Source organism: Misgurnus anguillicaudatus, chromosome 20, assembly GCF_027580225.2.
Source record: "Misgurnus anguillicaudatus chromosome 20, ASM2758022v2, whole genome shotgun sequence".
In the NCBI taxonomy this organism is placed as follows: Eukaryota; Metazoa; Chordata; class Actinopteri; order Cypriniformes; family Cobitidae; genus Misgurnus; species Misgurnus anguillicaudatus.
The window spans coordinates 7,876,863-7,895,753 of record NC_073356.2 but is presented as its reverse complement, the minus strand read 5'-3'; the positions used below and the strand labels follow the sequence as shown (position 1 = coordinate 7,895,753).

Sequence of the window (18,891 nt, the reverse complement as noted above, 5' to 3'; positions counted from 1 at the left end):
GGCTGAACGCAGCCCAGGTATGGTTTGATGTCTTTTATTTTGAAATTATAATGTCTAGTTTGTTACGTCACTTGGTGTAGCAGGTGCATATCATCTGTTAGTTTGCGTATGGATAGCCAGGTGGATAAAGGGGTTGAGTAGGTGGGACCCTCATTTCTGTTGACCGTTTCTTTTCATTTATGTTTCATTTCGTTATTTTGTAGTTATAATGGTTTTACTACAGTTACCATGTTTTTTTGGTTTTAACTGTAGTAAAACCATGGTTAATTTTCGTAAGGCTACTCGTAGCTGCTACACACTTCTGTCACACAGAGACAATCTAATTTACAAAAATGTAATGTCCTTTTATTGAGGATTTAGATCAGGGGTGTCAAACTCGGTTCCTGGAGGACCGGTGTCTTGCAGAGTTTAGCTCCAACCAGCCCAAACACACCTGTCTCGAAGTTTCTAGTAATCCTGAAGACCTTGATTAAACACATCAGGTGTGTTTGATTAGGGCTGGATCTAAACTCTGCAGAGACACCGGCCCTCCAGGAATTCAGTTTGACACCCTTGATATAGATGAAGAGGCTGCATTAATTTCGTAGAGAATTACATTTACATCGGGATAGAAATTTGTGGCCCACAGTGGATTTTTTGTCATATCCCCATCCGTCTTTGAGTGTTACGTTTTTCTTTGCAGTCAACAAGATATATCCATAATCTCATTCATCCTTACATCAGCAACATCAGCCATTGTGGCCATCTTACAACCGAGCAGATACTTTGTGTTGCTTTACCAGTTTTCTTAAAAAATTTATATGCAGGATATTTATGCAATTTTATGTGATAAAAACTGTTTTCAGCTTTTGCAGCTTTTCAATGATGTTTACATCACATAATCACGTCACTTCATAACATTCCCATGGCAACAGGGGACATGGCTGCTCTTGTGTAAGGTAAATGCTAAATTTTTTAACTTTCTGCTAAGATATATGTGATTTTTGCTACGAAAATGCGGGGATTATGAAATCATGCAACCCCGCATATTTTGCACACGAAAATCTGCAATTTATCCGTGAAAGTGCGACATATTTGAAAAATGCGCCCCCCGCATTAACCCTAACCTAACCCTAACCTAACCCTAACCCTAACTAGGCATGAATCAATTAATGAAAAGGTCCCTTTTATAACAGCAGGCCCAAGACCATGTGTTGCCAGATCATATGTTTCCCAATTAGACTCTAAAGCATTCTGTACAGCTTTCAATGTCTTCCTGCAAGTGAAAATTCCAAAAGCCATTTAGTTTAGGATAATTTAATAATTCAGGTTATGTCAAGTTTGGTATGTTTTTTTATTACTAGATTACCTGCATTCTTCTGTTTTGGCCATGGCTGTATGTAAATTCCCCTCTTCCAACAAGGCTTGAGCCACCTTTTTCTGGGGAATGAATTTTGCTGCCAAGTATGTTAAATCACCAGCCAGATCGCTGCATTCATCTAAAATACAGTAATTAGACACAATGTAAATATTTGAAATGATGTCTAATTTGCACACAATACATTAAGTAAAGATCAAGTGTGCAAATATTTTCTGGTTGTGAATTCTGCTTATACAAACATGTCATGGTTAAAGTAACAGATCAGGGGCCTGTTTCAGTAAGGTGGTTCAACAATTCAGAGTTTTGGGTACAGAACAGCTGATCTGAGTTAGTTCAATCGACTCAAAGTAGTTTGACTCAGAGTTAAAGGGATACTCCATCATTTTGTCATATTAAACTGTTATCACCTTTACTAAGAAGAGTTGATACATATACCTCTATCATCTTAGTGGGTGCACGCAAGCGCTGTGGCGTGCGGCGACACTTTGGTAGCACTTAGCTTAGCCCAGTTCATTCAATGATACCAAACAGAGATGAAGCTAGAAGTAACCAAACACATCAAAGTTTTCCCTATTTAAAACAAGTATATAAACGAGTTATACAATCAAATATGATGGCACAAAATAAAACATGGCGCTTTTAAAAGCAAGTTAAAAGGGTAACTATAATGTATGGCGGAATAGCACTTTTGGGAGTACTTCGACTCGCCTGAAAAATCCGCTCCAAGAGGAGAGTGTTACTGCGCCGAGTCGAAGTACTCCCAAAAGTGCTATTCCGCCATACATTATAGTACATTTCTAACTTCATCACTGTTTGATACCCTTGAATGAACTGGGCTAAGCTAAGTGATACCAAAGTGTCGCAGCACGCCACAGCGCTTACGTGCACGCACTAAGAAGATAGAGGTATGTATAGACTCTTCTTAGTTAAGGTAATAACATAGTTTGGTTTGACAAAACGATGGAGTATCGCTTAAAGTGCGTGCGCCACGACTATGAAAAGCTATCATCAATGGAGCTCAGATTTTACAATTCACCATGGGAATGGCACATGAAAGAAGTCTGGCTACTTTTCACTAGTGCAACTGGAATTGCTGCTGCAAGTTTACAGCAACTATGAGCATACATAAAAAAATAACAATAACATGTTGCTAGGACACATATTAGAACTTCTAGATCTGAATTACGAGTTAAAACCACAAAACAAGGATACAGGTGTCAGTATGGCCTTTAATAATTACTAAGACTGCTAGTCTGTTTTTACCTTCACAAAGTTTTGAGCACTGTGAAGTTAACTTTGTGCGCTTTGAGGGCGTCACCTCCAACTCCACCAACTTCTCTGTAATTTTCTGTTTTTGGCCCTTGGCCTTCCGTAGGTAAGCCACTACTGTGTTTGCGGAGTAGCATTCTGGTAGGGAGCATCTCCTTTGCAGTTCTTCTGATGTAACCAGGTATCTGAAACATTAAATTACATAGATTATAATTGAATAGGTTTAAAATGTAATCTTTAAAAAAACATCTTTAGATGTGTCTACCTATAAAAAGTCTACCTTTTTGCTTGGTTAAAGTCCGAAACCTTCAAAACACTTTCCACCAGAAATCCCCCTGGAAGGACAGAAAAAAGAATAGTAAAAGTATGCAATGGAAACTAAAGGTAGGCTACTATAAAAATAATATGTTCCTTATTCTTCATCCTGATTTATTTGACCCCTTCTTACAGACCATTTACCAGTATTTTTATTTTGTGACCTAGCAAAAACACAGCTAAATTTTTTTTTTTGTGATTTACTGTGTTAAGTAAGGAATAATTAACAACGGGAGATTGAATAATAATAAAAATGATGCACACCCAAGGTGGTAATTCAGCACAGCTTAACATTGGTTTCATTCCTACCCCTTCAACACAAGATTTAGATTTACAGTATAGATGTATCTGTTTTTCCTGAAGATTGTTAAGATAGATGAGGATTCATTAAGTGCTGGGCAGAAAGTGAATGACAGTGCAGTATTATGGCTACAGTGTGTTTTAAATATTTCATTGCTTTCTTTAAAATGTCTCAAAGTCATGACTGTTTACAACACACTTGGCATCACATTCGTGATTTAATCTAAAATTACACTTTTCGTATCAATCCACAATCATAATTAAAGCACTTTAATTGAGCGTGACCAGCGCAGCAAAAATAAAGCCGACACCAAAACGATCGCAGTACTACTGCTTCAGTGACGCTCCTGCTACGCGAAGACGTGCTGCTCACACATGCGGTGTTTAAGATATTTGACAAGTTAGGTGTGGTTTACAGAAAAATAATCAACATCCATGGAACATTTTTCAGCCAATCAGAATAAAGGATTCAACAGGATTTCCACAAACCTTTAAGGAAATTGTTCATTTGTCAAAGTTTCAACTTAGAACTTTACCTGTCTTATCTTGGATTTGCCCTGTGCTATTTTTTCCCTCAACTCCTGCACTCTGTCTTATGCTGTCTTGTTCCTCAAGTCCAGTGGTGTTGGGAAAACTTTCTCCTGTGCTGTGTTGTCCCTCATTTCTGGTGTTGGGGTTACTTTCTTCTGTGCTGTCTTGTCCCTCATTTCTGGTATTGGGGTTACTTTCTCCCGTGGTGTCTTGTCTCTCATTTCTGGTGTTGGGGTTACTTTCTCCCGTGCTGTCTTGTCCATCATTTCTGGTGTTGGGGTTACTTTCTCCTGTGGTGTCTTGTCCCTCATTTCTGGTGTTGGGGTTACTTTCTCCTGTGCTGTCTTGTCCATCATTTCTGGTGTTGGGGTTACTTTCTCCTGTGCTGTCTTGTCCCTCATTTCTGGTGTTGGGGTTACTTTCTCCTGTGCTGTCTTGTCCCTCATTTCTGGTGTTGGGGTTACTTTCTCCTGTGCTGTCTTGTCCCTCATTTCTGGTGTTTGAGTTACTTTCTCCTGTGCTGTCTTGTCCCTCATTTCTGGTGTTTGAGTTACGTTCTCCTGTGGTGTCTTGTCCCTCATTTTTGGTGTTGGGGTTACTTACTCCTGAGCTGTCTTGTCCCTCATGTCTAGAGTTTGTGTTGCTTTCTCCTAAGCTATGTTGTTCCTCCGGTCTTGTGTTCTTTGGGTTGCTTTGTCCTGAGCTGTCTTGCCCTTCGATTCTGGTTCTGTTTGGGATAATTTCTCCTGCGCTGTCTTCTCAAAGAATTTGTTTATTAGTAAGAATTTTACAATCCATTAATCTCTCAGGATGTAAAATGCATCTATGCAAAATAAAATGTTTACTTGATAATGTTGCAAAAGGGTAAGTTGTTCATAATTTAACTATCTTTGCAAAAAATGCACCTGGCATCCTCTTGATTTCCAGGTAGACATTTTGTATGAATACGTACTGAACAAGTTGAACATTTTTCCTATAAAGATCATTTCCATAAAAATGGTTAAATCAAGATTTCCCTAACTGAATCAAATGCTTCAAAAACACACAAGGCAGAAACAAACAAATACAAAACTTGATTACTTTTTTCTAAATTAAAATGTCATTTACATCACTTACCTGGATCTTTCTAGATGCCATCCTGTGACAAATACCACAAATACCAGACCTATCTAAAGTAACAGGACACACGCTAGCTGTGATAATACTCTTTCAACATGATCTAACCAATAAGAAACTCTGAATATGTGCATGGAACTTACCAAGTGAACTGAATAGAAATATCCCCAGTCGTTCTCTCTCCTGCAGTACAGGCGAGCATGCAAGATAGCCCCTTGTGTCACCTAAAAAAGCCTCAGCAAACTTCAGAAGTTCCAAAAAAAAAAGAAAACATAATAGCAACAAAAGTACATAAGCTTAGCTCAACTTCTAAAACAAGCTTCACTTATTTATTAGGGTACGAACAATTAAGAACAGTGTTGTAATTCTTAAAACATTTGTTGTATCTGTAGCTGTTGTTAAAAAATTTTTTTTACCACTGCTGTAAAAACGCCACATGAAATAGTGTCATTCTGAAGGGTATGGTTCCTCTTTGTTCTTTTCCACGGTCCCCGGTAGCCTTTTGATGCAGCAAATATGCTAAAATGTAAGTCACAGTAAGTTAAAATATGTTAAGTTGACATTCCATAGCAAAGGTTTATGTAGATATAGATACAGCGGGGAAAATAAATATTTGACACATCAGCATTTTTCTCAATAAGGGTATTTCTAAGTAGCCTGGTCCAACCAGACTCTCGTACATTCATTTCATTTGTACAGAGAGTCTGGCCACGTTCCATTGCAAAGTGTTACTTCCGTTAAGGAGGGTCCTCTGTTGAAGTTTAAAACTATTGGATCTGCCCAGAGTCACTCAGGATCTGCCATAGCCAATCGCTAACGTGTGATCGTGACGTATATCATGCGCCGAAACCGACCGGAAACAACAAGCCAGAATGATCAGACCAACAAAACTTAGCAAACATTTTTCTTGCTCCGGCTTTAACTTCTGTATATTCGGCAGTTTTGCATCAATGGACTGAATAGCTTTTCTCATGTCTTTCTTCGCTGCCATTACTGAACTACAACTGACGCACAACCTCAACGTCATTGTTCTTAGCCACTCCCCTCTGTACGCTGATTGGACCTGCAGATTTTTGCAGGAGAAAATGAAACTCTACACAGCAGTCCCAGACGTACTTCTGAAGCTAAATGAAAATTAAGCGGAAGCACGTAGGAGGGCGGAGCCAAACAAATTTTTAAGTGGGCTATTGACACAAAACTTCCACCAGATGCAGCCATCAAGCCAAATACCGAACTCATACAAGAAATCAGAACATCCAAGTATACAAGTTGATTCAAAATAAATGAAATGACACAGGGAACAAGTGTTGAACACGAAGAGAACAAGGTGCAAAATGGCATAGAAAGTCAGGAGATCACCTGAAATATGCCAGTACTAAGAGAGAAAACCTGCCCCCAAACAGTACTAACTGATATCAGCTGCTTTAGTCCTAACTGATGGCCTATAAAGGCTTCTCATTACCCAGGAGGTAGAGCCCTGCAAGCCCGTCGGGGCCCGCCAGGCTAAGCCTATTTGGGCCGGGCTCGGGCCGTTTTTTTTTTTACAGACCGGGCTCGGGTCGGGCTTATTTTAGCGTCTCTCCTCATTGTGTGTGTGTGTGTTTGCGTGTGTAGCAGAGACAGCGCGCATCTGAGGCTATGTTTACATTAATGTTCCTTTAAAACCTTGCTTTTGCTATGTTACGCCTTTGATTTACACATCACCCGTTTCGACCCTCATAAACGGATTTGTTTGCAAAAACTGCAGACCCTGTTTAGTTTGAGTGTAAATAAACGTAGATGGAATCTTATGTAAACGAACAGCTCATGTTAATGTGACAGCACATCATTTTCAAAGTAAAAATTATTTTTATTCAGGTAATGGTTTGCAACGGAGGTTTTGCCAAAAATAGTAAACATCTACCAACCAGCTATTATAAACGCTATCAGATTGTTTTATGTATCCTTATAGATAATGTCTGTTTTATATTTATGTTTGAGTATTGTTGGGTTTGAATATTCTTGTGTTGTTTATGTTTTGTTTAAATTTAGTTAGCTTATTACGAAAGATAGACCGTTATTTTAAACGCCATATAGGGCGTTGTAAATAGAGCCCGACCGATTTATCGTTTTGCCGATTTTATCGGCCGATATGAGCATGTCGCAGATATATCTGTATCGGCGTATAAGCCGCAGATAAGCGCCGATATGAACGTTTGTTACAGAACACATTAAATGCATTTGAAAGATGTAAGTACTTGTTTGTCCAGCAGAGTGCGCCATACTGGTTGCTAATGGTGACCCAGGTCACTCACTGTAGTGACACCATCCAATCCCCCACCCCCTTCACTTCAGTCAGGCTCTCAGTTCAGGTGGCATGAAAGCAGTCACGCAGTGTCTTCTTCACAACATTGTTACACCTGGTATTAAGACGCGCTTTGGTCGATTGGATTATAAATGGACAAGAGAGACGCATTCCCGCTTACATTTGGTGTTTTTAATCCGTCTCTTTGTCGACTTGCGAGTTAAAACGCAAGCGGGAGAAATGACGCGAGACGGAGAAATGACACGTTAAACTACGCGCAGCCGTGCACTTATATATCACTATATGAGATTACTGCTGCTTGTGTTGTTAGTTAACATGCTAATTTCAGAGCAATTGATTCAATAAGCTCGCGCAACTCTACACCCCTGCTAAATAAAAGAGGCGGAGCGAAGACGCTTTAGTTTTATAAAAGTCTAAAGTTTGCACGGAACCCTGGGTTTGTGTTATAAAAACGTTGTGCACAAGCACAACATTAAACATAGTGTACATTAGTATGTGCTCCGTCAAGCATTGTCTTCGTAACGGTGAGTGGCTAACAAATTTGTGAAGTACACAACTTACTGTAAAGCTAATATTAATCAATGACTTCATAAGTTTCTCTTTATAACGTTATTCTTGTCAAAACTGCAAATGATGCAAGTTTTATGTATTTTGTTCTCTTTGTGTTTTAAAGTTATTCATAATAAGTCAAGTTTACTGTTTAGTGCACTGATATCCGACTCATTTTGGATAATAAAGTTTATTGTTAACTTCTTGCCTATAGTACATATCTTTGTCACATCAATATAAGTGTTGGATCACCACATTTGTGAGTGATCTCCACATTTGTGAGTGATCATTGCATTGTATTTAGAGCCCGACCGATATGCATTTTTTGGGGCCGATGCCGATACAGATATTAGGGAGTAAAAAAAGGCCGATAACGATATATCGGCCGATATTCTTTATGTGCATATTATAGTACAGTACACATATACTACAGTATATTATACTACTACAGTACTGTACATAGAATACACTATACATTAACAGAATATACTATATATAAATACTTTTTTGTAATGATCACATCACTCACAAATGTGGTGAACAAACACTTAAAATGACGTGATAAAGATATGTAATATAGGCAGGTGTGTTTTACAAGTTAACAATAAACTATATTATCCAAAATGATTCTGATATAAGTGCACAAAACAGTAAACTTGACTTATTATAAATAACTTTAAAACACAAACAAAACAAAATACATATAACTTAAATCATTGTCAGTTTTGACGAGAATAATGTTATATTGGGCTTATTTTAAAAAATAGAAACTTATAAAGTCATTGTTTATTAGCTTTACAGTAAGTTATACTTCACAAATTAAATAGAAACTTACCGTTCAGACGACAATGCTTGACTTACTGACAATATAATGATGTAGGCTTATGTTTAATGTACTGCACAACGTTTTTATAACACGAACCCACAGTGTTCTGTCGGGACTTTAAACTTTTATAAAACTAAAGCGTCTACACCTTCGCTAAATAAAATAGGCGGAGAGCAAAGTTGCGCGAGCTTATTTAATCAATTGCATGTTCAGTAACAACACAAGCAGCTGTACTCCCACAGACTGCGCGTCAGTTTAAGCGCGTCCTTTCTCCGCCTCGCGTCATTTCTTCGGCTTGCGTTTTAAACAACTCGCAAGTGGACAAAAGCGACGGATTAAAAACACCAAATGTAAACAGGAATGTGTCCCTCTCGCACACTCATAATCCAATCGACCAAAGTGCATCTTAATACCAGGTGTATAATGTTGTAAAGAAACCGCGTGACTGCCGCCACCTGAACTGACTGAAGTGAAAGGGGTGGGGGATTGGCTGGTGTCACTCCAGTGAGTGACCTGGGTCGCCATTAGCAACCAATAGGGCGCGCTCTGCTGGCCAAACAAGTACTTACATCTTTTAAAAGCATTTAATGTTTTTTGAAAGGGACGTTCATATCGGCTTCATATCTGCGGCTTATACGCCGATACAGATATATCTGCGACATGCTCATATCGGCCGATAAAATCGGCAAAACGATAAATCGGTCGGGCTCTAATTGTATTTATTCATATACAGTATATTATGTTAAAGTATATAGTGTATTCTATGTACAGTACTTTAGTATAATATACTGCAGTATATGTGTACTGAACTATAATATACACATAAAGATATCGGCCGATATATCGTTATCGGTCTTTTTTTACTCCCTAATATCTGTATCGGCATCGGCCCAAAAAAACGCATATCGGTCGGGCTCTAGTTGTAAAAGTCAATTTAAATGGAGAATTGTAATGGGTCAGACATTATTTTCTAGTTTAATTTAAGTTTTTCTTGCTACTTGAAAATGAATTTCGTTTCATATAATTTGTCTCTAAATTTTAATGGATGTTTTGTTGATAAGTTTTGTGAATATAAATTAATAAAAACAAAAAATCAATGTCATATTAATATTTAATGCTTGTTTAGCCGATTGCGCTTTTTGCTATTTATGCGTTGCTAGCGGAGGACGTGCACGGACCTCACACACTTTTAAAAATTAACGTCATACTAATTTTTATTAATTAATTGCACACTGAACAGCAACAGGTAAGGGAAGATAAGTTATTTGGTGTTTTTCTGAAGAATACAGTCAGTTTGTACAAACATTTTTAAATGGACTATAAGATCATAAATATGAACTGTGAACAATGAACTATTATAACTCCCTACATTAAAGCAATAAGCATTTCTGTAGGCTAAAGCTATACTTCACCTCTTATTATGTTTGAGAAGGCGCCTCCAAGAGAGAGAGAGCGCGCGCATCAAAGAGCGCGTGCGTCAGAGAGAGCTTAAAAGTGATTGATATTGGTCTCGGGTCAGGTCGGGTTGGGCTGAAAAAATTGCAGACATTGTCGGGCTGGGGTAGGGTCGGGCTTGAACACTTCGGGCCAGGGCCGGGTTAGGGCTGGAGTTTTTGGCCCGTGCAGGGCTCTACCAGGAGGCACACAGGAAAGACTTTATGATGGGGAAAAGCAATGAACTCTCTCAAGATCTTCGTAATCTTCAATTGAAAAGCATTTTAATGGGAATGGTAATAGGCGCATTTCCAGAATGCTGAATGTTCCTGTGACCACTGTGGGGGCCATTATCCGGAAATAGAAAGAGCATCAGTTCACAATAAACCGGCCACGATCAGGTGCTCTACGTAAGATCCCTGTCTGAGGAGTCCAAAGAATAATCTGGAGAGTTCTCCAAGAGCCAAGAACCCCTCCTTGCATTAGTAGGTACGGGTGTTGAAAAGAAAAGTATAAGCAATGCACTGAACCGCCACAGCATCCATGCACGCTCACCACGCAAGACTCCATTGCTGAACAAAAAGCATGCTGAGGCTCAGTTAAAGTTTGTGAAAGAGCATCTGGAGAAGCCTGAGGATTATTGGGAGACTATATAGTCAGATGAAAGCAAAATGTAACTTTTTGGCAGTCATTCTACACACCCTGTTTGGAGAAGAAATGGCACTGCCCACCACCCCAAGGACACTATCCCAACAGTTAAGTTTGGGGGTGGAAGCATCATGGTTCGGGGCTGCTTTTCAGCAAGGGGTACTGGCAGACTTCATATTATTAATGGCATGATGAATGGAGAAATGTACCGGGACATTCTGGACAAAAATCTGCTGCCATCTACCAGAAAGCTGAAAATGAAAAGAGGGTGGACATTTCAGTGTGATCCCATGATCACAATGATCCCAAACACAAGGTCAAGGAAAGAATGAAGTGGTTTCAAAGAAAGAAAATCAAATCCCATAGAAAATCTACGGAGAGAACTGAAGATCAAAGTTCATAAAAGAAGCCCAATGAACCTTCAAGATTTAAAGAGCATTTGTGTGGAAGAATGGGCCAGAAACACTCTTGAGCAATGCAGACGACTGGTCTCTCCATACAAGATGTGTCTAGAAGCTGTAATCACCGATAAAGGCTTTTCTACAAAGTATTAAATAAAGTGTGTTCAATAATTATTCCCTGGGTCATTTCACATTATTTATTTGGACTCAACTTCCATAATCAAACTTTCTGATTTCTTTTCATGAATTCAATATTTGGCCCGACGGGTACATCTGGGAAAACTTTGTGTCAATAGCTCACTTAGAAATCCCCTTAATGACAAAAATGCTGATGTGTCAAATACCCACTTTCAGATGGATGGATGGATAGATGGATGGATAGATGGATGGATGGATGGATGGATGGATGGAATATTTTTAGTTGTACCTCCAATTTTCTGCTAATTTGTAGTACTGTTCATCTTCTTCCCCCAGTGAATTTAAGTAAGTAATAGTATGATCAACAATACTGCAGTGCTAAAAAAATATATTATATAAAAACAGCAAAATAGAAAACGGGGCCAATGTTTATTGTGCACATTACTACTCGCAGCAAAATCTCATTAATAAGTAACTTACAAAAAAGGTCCAGTGATTCCCACACTCCAGATAGGGACCGATGATCTCCTTTATGTTTTCAAAGATGTTCCTCTGAACAGGAGAGAAAATTAATTAATCTAAAGTATAACATATCAATAAAACAAGGGAATGAGACAAGCAAGTAATGTTTACCTAAACACTACAGGTCAGGGCCCGGTTGCATAAAGCACCTTAAGTTTTTTCCTTAAGTATGACACTTAAGGGGTAAATTCCCCTTAACTTCTGTAAGATAATAATTAAAGAGTTTTGCATATAATCCCTTAAACGGTTCTCTTAGGTAAGAGTAATCGTTAAGTGTTTCATGACAGTGACCCTGGTTTGTTGTTATAAAATACTATTGTTGCCATGGAGACACAACAGAAAAAACTTAAGGGTTTTTCTGCAACACCCTTAAGTTTAAAGGAAACAACTTAAGGGAAAATTACACTTAAGGTGCTTTATGCAACCGGGCCCAGAAGTTTAGGATCACTCTAAAAAAATGTTTTTAAATCTAAAGTTTTGTTTCAAAGTTTGAAATGACTTGTTGACAAAAATAGAGTCCAAAATACATGGACATTTCTTTAATTCTGTTCAAAAAGCTAGTATTTTTCATACAATTTACTCTCTTTAGCACTGTTTTCATTGTCCTAAAAACAGGCTGATGTCTTCCTTGTTCTATGAAGTCCCTCCTTCAAAAATACGTAATGAGTTCTGATTGTGTAGCTTGTTTAGTGTGTTGTGATTTGACAGCAGCTTAGCCAGAGCTGTTTGATCTTAGCTGGCGACTGACATATTCCTGTGGGCGGAGCTTAGTCAAAAGCTCCTATATTGACGTCATTCAACCGGGAAGTAGAGGGCTTTAGTCCAAACCGGCCTACACACTAAATAAACTTTGAAAAATGGGATCAGGAAAAACGGGACCTTTAAGAAGATTTATAGTTTCGGGCAGTCGTAGCCTAAGGGTTAAGTAGTCTGACCTCTCACTCAAAGGTCGCTGATTCGATTCCTAGTGACTGAGGTGCCCTTGCTTACTCCCAGTTGCTCCCTGAACACTGCAGTGATGGCGGCCCCATGTCTTGGTGTATGTGTGTTAACTATTTGCGGTGTAAGTGTTCCCATTTATTGTGGATGGCTTAAATGCAGATGTCACTTTCACAATTGTGATATTCCATTGTTTTGACAGGTTTACTATTATGCTAAAATTTCTAAATGACAAAAAATGTAAATAAACTGAATAAATGATCCTAAACTTTGCTTGGTTAACCCAGTTAGAACAGGGAATTAACTTTTGTAGGAGTAATTCTTACCTTGGTAAAGTAACGGCTCCTTGCTCTTGGTTTCCCTTCCAGAATATCAGTCAGGGTGTGGGTATTAATAGCCAGAACATCAGGTTGCCTCTAAATGATTAATAAATATTACATGATATTGATATTTATATTGAGTGCTAAAAATCTTTTAAACACACACACAGACACACACACACATCCAGTATTAATGTGTTAGTTACCATGCTGAACAGGTGAAACAAGGCATCCATGACCTGACAAAGAGCATTGATGAAAGAAAAAAAACTTAGGAAAAGTGGGAATGGCATTCCAATAAGGACAAGTTCGGTATTTTACACTTAAAGCCCTGTTTTCAGATTGTTTATTGACTGAAACTTGGACATATGCGGCTGCCAACAGGTTTTATCATAGTTTTTGCCAACTCCATTGACTTGTATTAGATGTGCTGTGAGGTACGGTATTACTCCACGCCGGGAACTTTGTTTCTATTCTTGCAATTGGCAATGGCAACCACCACCTGGGCTGGAGTGTCTACTATTCAAGCTCTAAGCGGAAGGATGTATGGGTGTGAAGCGTTTGGAAAAATAGGTCCACAAGTTAACAACGAATGGTAAAACAGCTGTTGGAAACCATCTTTTGCAGCGATTTTTGTGTGAGCATATCAGTGAACACCCTTGACCACCACTCGGTGAGTTTTACGTCTTTGTAAACAAAAGTTTAATGCATTTTTGGAAGTATTGTTCCAGTGCACCTATGCACCCATTGGAGAGGTGTGAGGTGAAACAACAAACACCCGAAAATTCTCGGGGCAGCCGCATATGTCGAAATTTCAGTCAAAACCGTTCTATTTCATCATAAACAATCTGAAAACAGGGCTTTAAGTGTAAAATACCGAGCTTGTCCTTTAAACACTAAAAAGTGTATCTGACAAGTATATCCAAAGTAACTTCCATGCATTAAAGTTTATTTTCATATAGAAACAGAAGTTATAAAACAATAGAAATTTTACCTCATCAGACACTTTGTTGTTGTCTATTAGTGATTCAAAACTTTTCACATAAAGTGGATAAGGACCAATTTGTCCAATTTTGGATTCTCTATGTAGTCCTTCTGACTTCATAATTTTTAAGACTGCATAAGTAAAAAATGGTGAAACAATATGCTCAACATATACATAAACAAAATGGTGAAACAATATGCTCAACATATACATAAACATACAGAACAGGTCTACTGTCATACATCAATTGGAAAGACATTTTTTATTGTGTAAATGGTATTCCATGAAAAGCACACCACATAATTAAAAAGTGTTATGCTTACCATTCATTTTTCTCCAAAAGAAATTCCCCTTGAAGAGAGGGCTATAAGTTGACATAATGACAATATATTAACACATCACAAATATTAACACAGGTGTTAAAAGTTCGTACTATAATTGGTACTTTGTTAATGAACAATTACAGAAGTTTGTCTTTGGCAGCTAAGAGCAATAACATAACACCACATCAGACATTCAGATTAATACAGCACAGTTTTCCTGCCCTAAGAGCAGCAACATAACCTAACGCCACCAAACATACCAGAAGCTGTGATTAATACAAGCAAAATAGTGGCTCTGCAGCAACTTACTTTTAAACACCCCACAGATCATGTATTTAGTCAGTTTTCTGACACAAAAACATTGATTAAAAGTTTTAGATCAACGCTCGACATCCAAGTTGGTGCAAAATAAGATAATGCTAACATGCTAACGACTGTTAGCTTACTATTTATGTATTTTTTACTTAAATTATCTCAAAATGTCAAATCAAGGGTACCAAATAAAAAAATTGTTCCTTTGAAGAATGTGTAATCATGTCTTTTTACACGTCTTTTTGGTGCTAAATAAGATAATGCTAACGTGCTACCGACTGTTAGCTTACTATTTATGTATTTTTTTACTTAACTTATCTCAAAATATCAAATCAAGGTTACCAAATACATAAATAAAAAAATTGTACCATTGAAGACTGTGTAATCATGTCTTTTTACACGTCTTTTTGGTGCTAAATAAGATAATGCTAACGTGCTACCGACTGTTAGCTTACTATTTATGTATTTTTTACTTAACTTATCTCAAAATATCAAATCAAGGTTACCAAATACATAAATAAAAAATCTTACCTTTTGAAAAATGTATACGGTAATCACGTAATCCTCTCACTCCAGTGCTGCTAACTGACGCTCACTCAAAAATGCGCTTTTTTCGAATGTTGAACCCGCCTCCTCTGCATTTTCATTGGTCATTTTTGTGAACCAATCATATTTCTTTCTGCCCTGAGAACATGTTTGTGTAAGGAAAACTCCCATGTGCGGACTTTGGCTGATTATGCGATCGCATAATTGCGTTACAACCGAGCAGATACTTTGTATTGCTTTACCAGTTTTTTTTAAAAATTGATATGCAGGATATTTATGCAATTTTATGCAATAAAAACTGTTTTCAGCTTCAGGAAAATGTGCCTCGTTCTTTGTGGTGTGAAGAAGAGTTTTACAGGAGTGCTGGTTAGTGATGTTAAAATAAGTTTAAATGTGTGTATTTTTTAATAAATAATACATTTAGGATTTCCCAATTTCTGCACATACAGAAAATGAGGCTGACTATGTGAACAGGAGGTCAATCCACAGTATAATGTGCAGGTACACTGAGTAGCATGCATTTTATAATGGTAAAACACTACATCACAATACTGTTACTCACATGTCTCATTCTTTCCACTGCGAAGATCATATGTGATGCAGCATTAATCATCACCAACGTTGAGGCCAAGTGGCCCTGCTCTGTTCATGACTCATAAATCATGAGTTGAACCCAAGCAACAAACTGGACGCAGTAAGTAAATGTATGCCCTATGCACTTATTTCAATGTATGCACTACACACTTACATGGGCACTAAAGCAACGTGAACTTTCTTAAAGGAGTGATTGATTGATGGCTTTCTGCTTTCAGCCAACACTTACAGTATTCCTAAATAACCCAGAAACTGAATGAGGCCTCCAGCAGCGCTTTAATGTGTCACACTGGAGAACAAGAGGCCAGGTGGAGAGTACCATAGGTGCAATTATCCTGTTCTGTGCACTTTAATTTTGAAGTTCTGTCACCAGAGGTGCACCTTGTCAACAGACAAGGCAGGCAACTGCTTGGAGCCTCGAGCCGCTAGGGGGACCCCAAGACCGTTTGTCGGTGGGACAAGCGAGAATTTCGTCCATAGGGAAAAGTTCACATGCTCACTGAAATGCATGTGTCTCACTGCGAATCCACACAGGAATCCACACATCAAATGACAGACATGCACAATATTCTTATCATGTTTCGCTTAACTTAGCAACAAAGCTAGAAGATAGTACATGGTACATACATATGTAATCGATATGATGAACACGTATACTTGTGACAATTTTTTTTTAATGAACACATTGATATATGTTTTATATATATACACTCACCTAAAGGATTATTAGGAATACTTGTTCAATTTCTCATTAATGCAATTATCTAATAAACCAATCACATGGCAGTTGCTTCAATATATTCAGGGTTGTGGTCCTGGTCAAGACAATCTCCTGAACTCCAAACTGAATGTCAGAATGGACACGAAAGGTGATTTAAGCAATTTTGAGCGTGGCATAGTTGTTGGTGCCAGACGAGCCGGTCTGAGTATTTCACAATCTGGTCAGTTACTGTGATTTTTACACACAAAGATTTCTAGGGTTTACAAAGAATGGTGTTAAAAGGGAAAAACATCCAGTATGTGTCAGTCCTGTGGGTGAAAATGCCTTGTTGATGCTAGAGGTCAGAGGAGAATGGGCCAACTGATTCAAGCTGATAGAAGAGCAACCTTGACTGAAATAACCACTCGTTACAACCGAGGTATGCAGCAAAGCATTTGTGAAGCCACAACACGCACAACCTTGAGGCGGATGGGCTTCAACAGTAGAAGACCCCACCATGTACCACTCATCTCCACTACAAATAGGAAAAAGAGGCTACAATTTGCACAAGCTCACTAAAATTGGACAGTTGAAGACTGGAAAAATGTTGCCTGGTCTGATGAGTATCAATTTCTGTTCAGAATTTGGCGTTAAACAGAATGAGAACATGGATCCATCATGCCTTGTTACCACTGTGCAGGCTGGTGGTGATGGTGTAATGGTGTGGGGGATGTTTTCTTGGCACACTTTAGGCCCCTTAGTTAAAAGGCCTCCCTGAGCATTGTTTCTGACTATGTCCATCCCTTTATGACCACCATGTACCCATCCTCTGATGGCTACTTCCAGCAGGATAATGCACCATGTCACAAAGCTTGAATCATTTCAAATTAGTTTCTGGAACATGAATTGAGTTCACCATACTTAAATGGCCCCCACAGTCACCAGATCTCAACCCAATAGAGCATCTTTGGGATGTGGTGGAACTGGAGCTTCGTGCCCTGCATGTGCATCCCACAAATCTCCATCAACTGCAAGATGCTATCCTATCAATATGGGCCAACATTTCCAAAGAATGCTTTCAGCACCTTGTTGAATCAATGCCACGTAAAATTAAGGCAGTTCTGAAGGGGAAAGGGGGTCAAACACAGTATTAGTATGGTGTTCCTAATAATCCTTTAGGTAAGTGTGTATATATAAAACATATAGGTAGGCCACTTACATTTTACTTGGGTAGTGACCGGCTCTGATAAACTCCCTCCGGGAATTCCCTCAGTCACTGGCCTGCAGGGTTCAGGCTCGGGCCATATCCACTACATTTGTCAGAGGTGGTGGTGCAGGGCCTTGCCGTTTTGCCGGCCTCTTCCATCTTTATATTGGTTGAGGAGAAGTCAAATGAAAACGAACACAGTGTGAAAGGCAGCATTAGACCCATGTAAAAAATTTCAATAGGCTTCAATAACATACAGTTTTTCCAGTTTCACCTCTGCTATAACCGCAAAAACTAATTAATTACTAGCTACAGTACAAATGAGTCACATTTAAAAATCTAGCAATTTCTCTTTATAAAAACTATTTCTTAGTACTGTTTACTTCTTAAATCCCATATCAACCTCTACCACTCAATCAATAAGGACAGACACAAAAGTGCACTTTGAAAAACAACACAATTGCATAAATTATTATTTTTCCAAATAAAAACGAAATAAATGACACACATTAAATTATGTAAATATTTTTTACACTGTATAACATTGATTAAAATGTAAACATACGGATTATGCATGCCCATAACTTTGCAGAAGCACATCCAGTTCTGCTGGGGAGAATTATGAGGAGCTCTTTTTTCCGGGGATGTTGCCATGGTGACTTGTAATATCTGTGCTTCATTGATAATGACTTTTTATAGTCACGGTGCACGCGCTTAACTCCAAATCACCCAGAGTTGATTGATCTAACTCAGATCAGCTGTTTTAAAACTTAAAGTTTCCCATCTCATGGTAAATCAACACAGAGTTCAAGTTTTAACTCAGAGTTGGTTGAACCTCCTTATTAAAACGGGCCCCTGGTGATCAGTATTTGTTTTAGTTGGACTCTTGATCCTGGCCTTGGTTTTTATAATTGCATTTTAGTGTTGTCACACACCAATGACTGAATAACACACTCTTCTTATAACACTAAACATAAGAACTTTAATGTCAATTTTCCATGGGTAACTTTTTTGCCATTTCCAGATTGTTTTAAGTCAGTCATGAGCGTCTTGGGCTTACAGTATACCCTGCAGTACTGAATACTCTTTAAGATGAATAGCTTGATGCAGCAATGCACATATACTTCCTGGCAAACTCTGATAGGTTGTGTACCCATATTTGTTTTCCACCAGGAAAGTGGTTCATCCTCAGGCATCTGACCGTACACCAATAATTTACCATTTAACTTGTCACATGCAGTAAGCTGTGTT

At 38.4% G+C, this 18,891-nt stretch overlaps 1 protein-coding gene across 1 annotated transcript; it reads right to left on the bottom strand.

Moving 5' to 3' along the window:
* Window positions 1-356: 356 nt before the first annotated feature.
* On the bottom strand, window positions 357-15,308 carry LOC129454566 (uncharacterized). Its single transcript, XM_073858712.1, has 14 exons — window positions 15,125-15,308; window positions 14,282-14,322; window positions 13,968-14,089; window positions 13,180-13,212; window positions 12,980-13,069; window positions 11,673-11,744; window positions 11,482-11,570; window positions 5,308-5,410; window positions 5,035-5,134; window positions 2,910-2,964; window positions 2,624-2,814; window positions 1,349-1,478; window positions 1,129-1,255; window positions 357-464 (listed from the first exon to the last, which is right to left on the bottom strand). Exons 2-14 carry the CDS (start codon window positions 14,286-14,288, stop codon window positions 357-359), a joined length of 1,227 nt encoding a protein of 408 aa, XP_073714813.1. The 5' UTR covers window positions 14,289-14,322; window positions 15,125-15,308.
* Window positions 15,309-18,891: the final 3,583 nt, after the last annotated feature.

Bases quoted from the DNA above. Each gene is read 5' to 3' on its own strand.
- LOC129454566 (XM_073858712.1), bottom strand. The intron at 13,213-13,967 runs GTAAAATTTCTA...GCTCTTTGTCAG, and splicing joins ACAACAAAGTGTCTGATGAG to GTCATGGATGCCTTGTTTCA. The intron at 11,745-12,979 runs GTAAGAATTACT...TCTCCTGTTCAG, and splicing joins GGAGCCGTTACTTTACCAAG to AGGAACATCTTTGAAAACAT.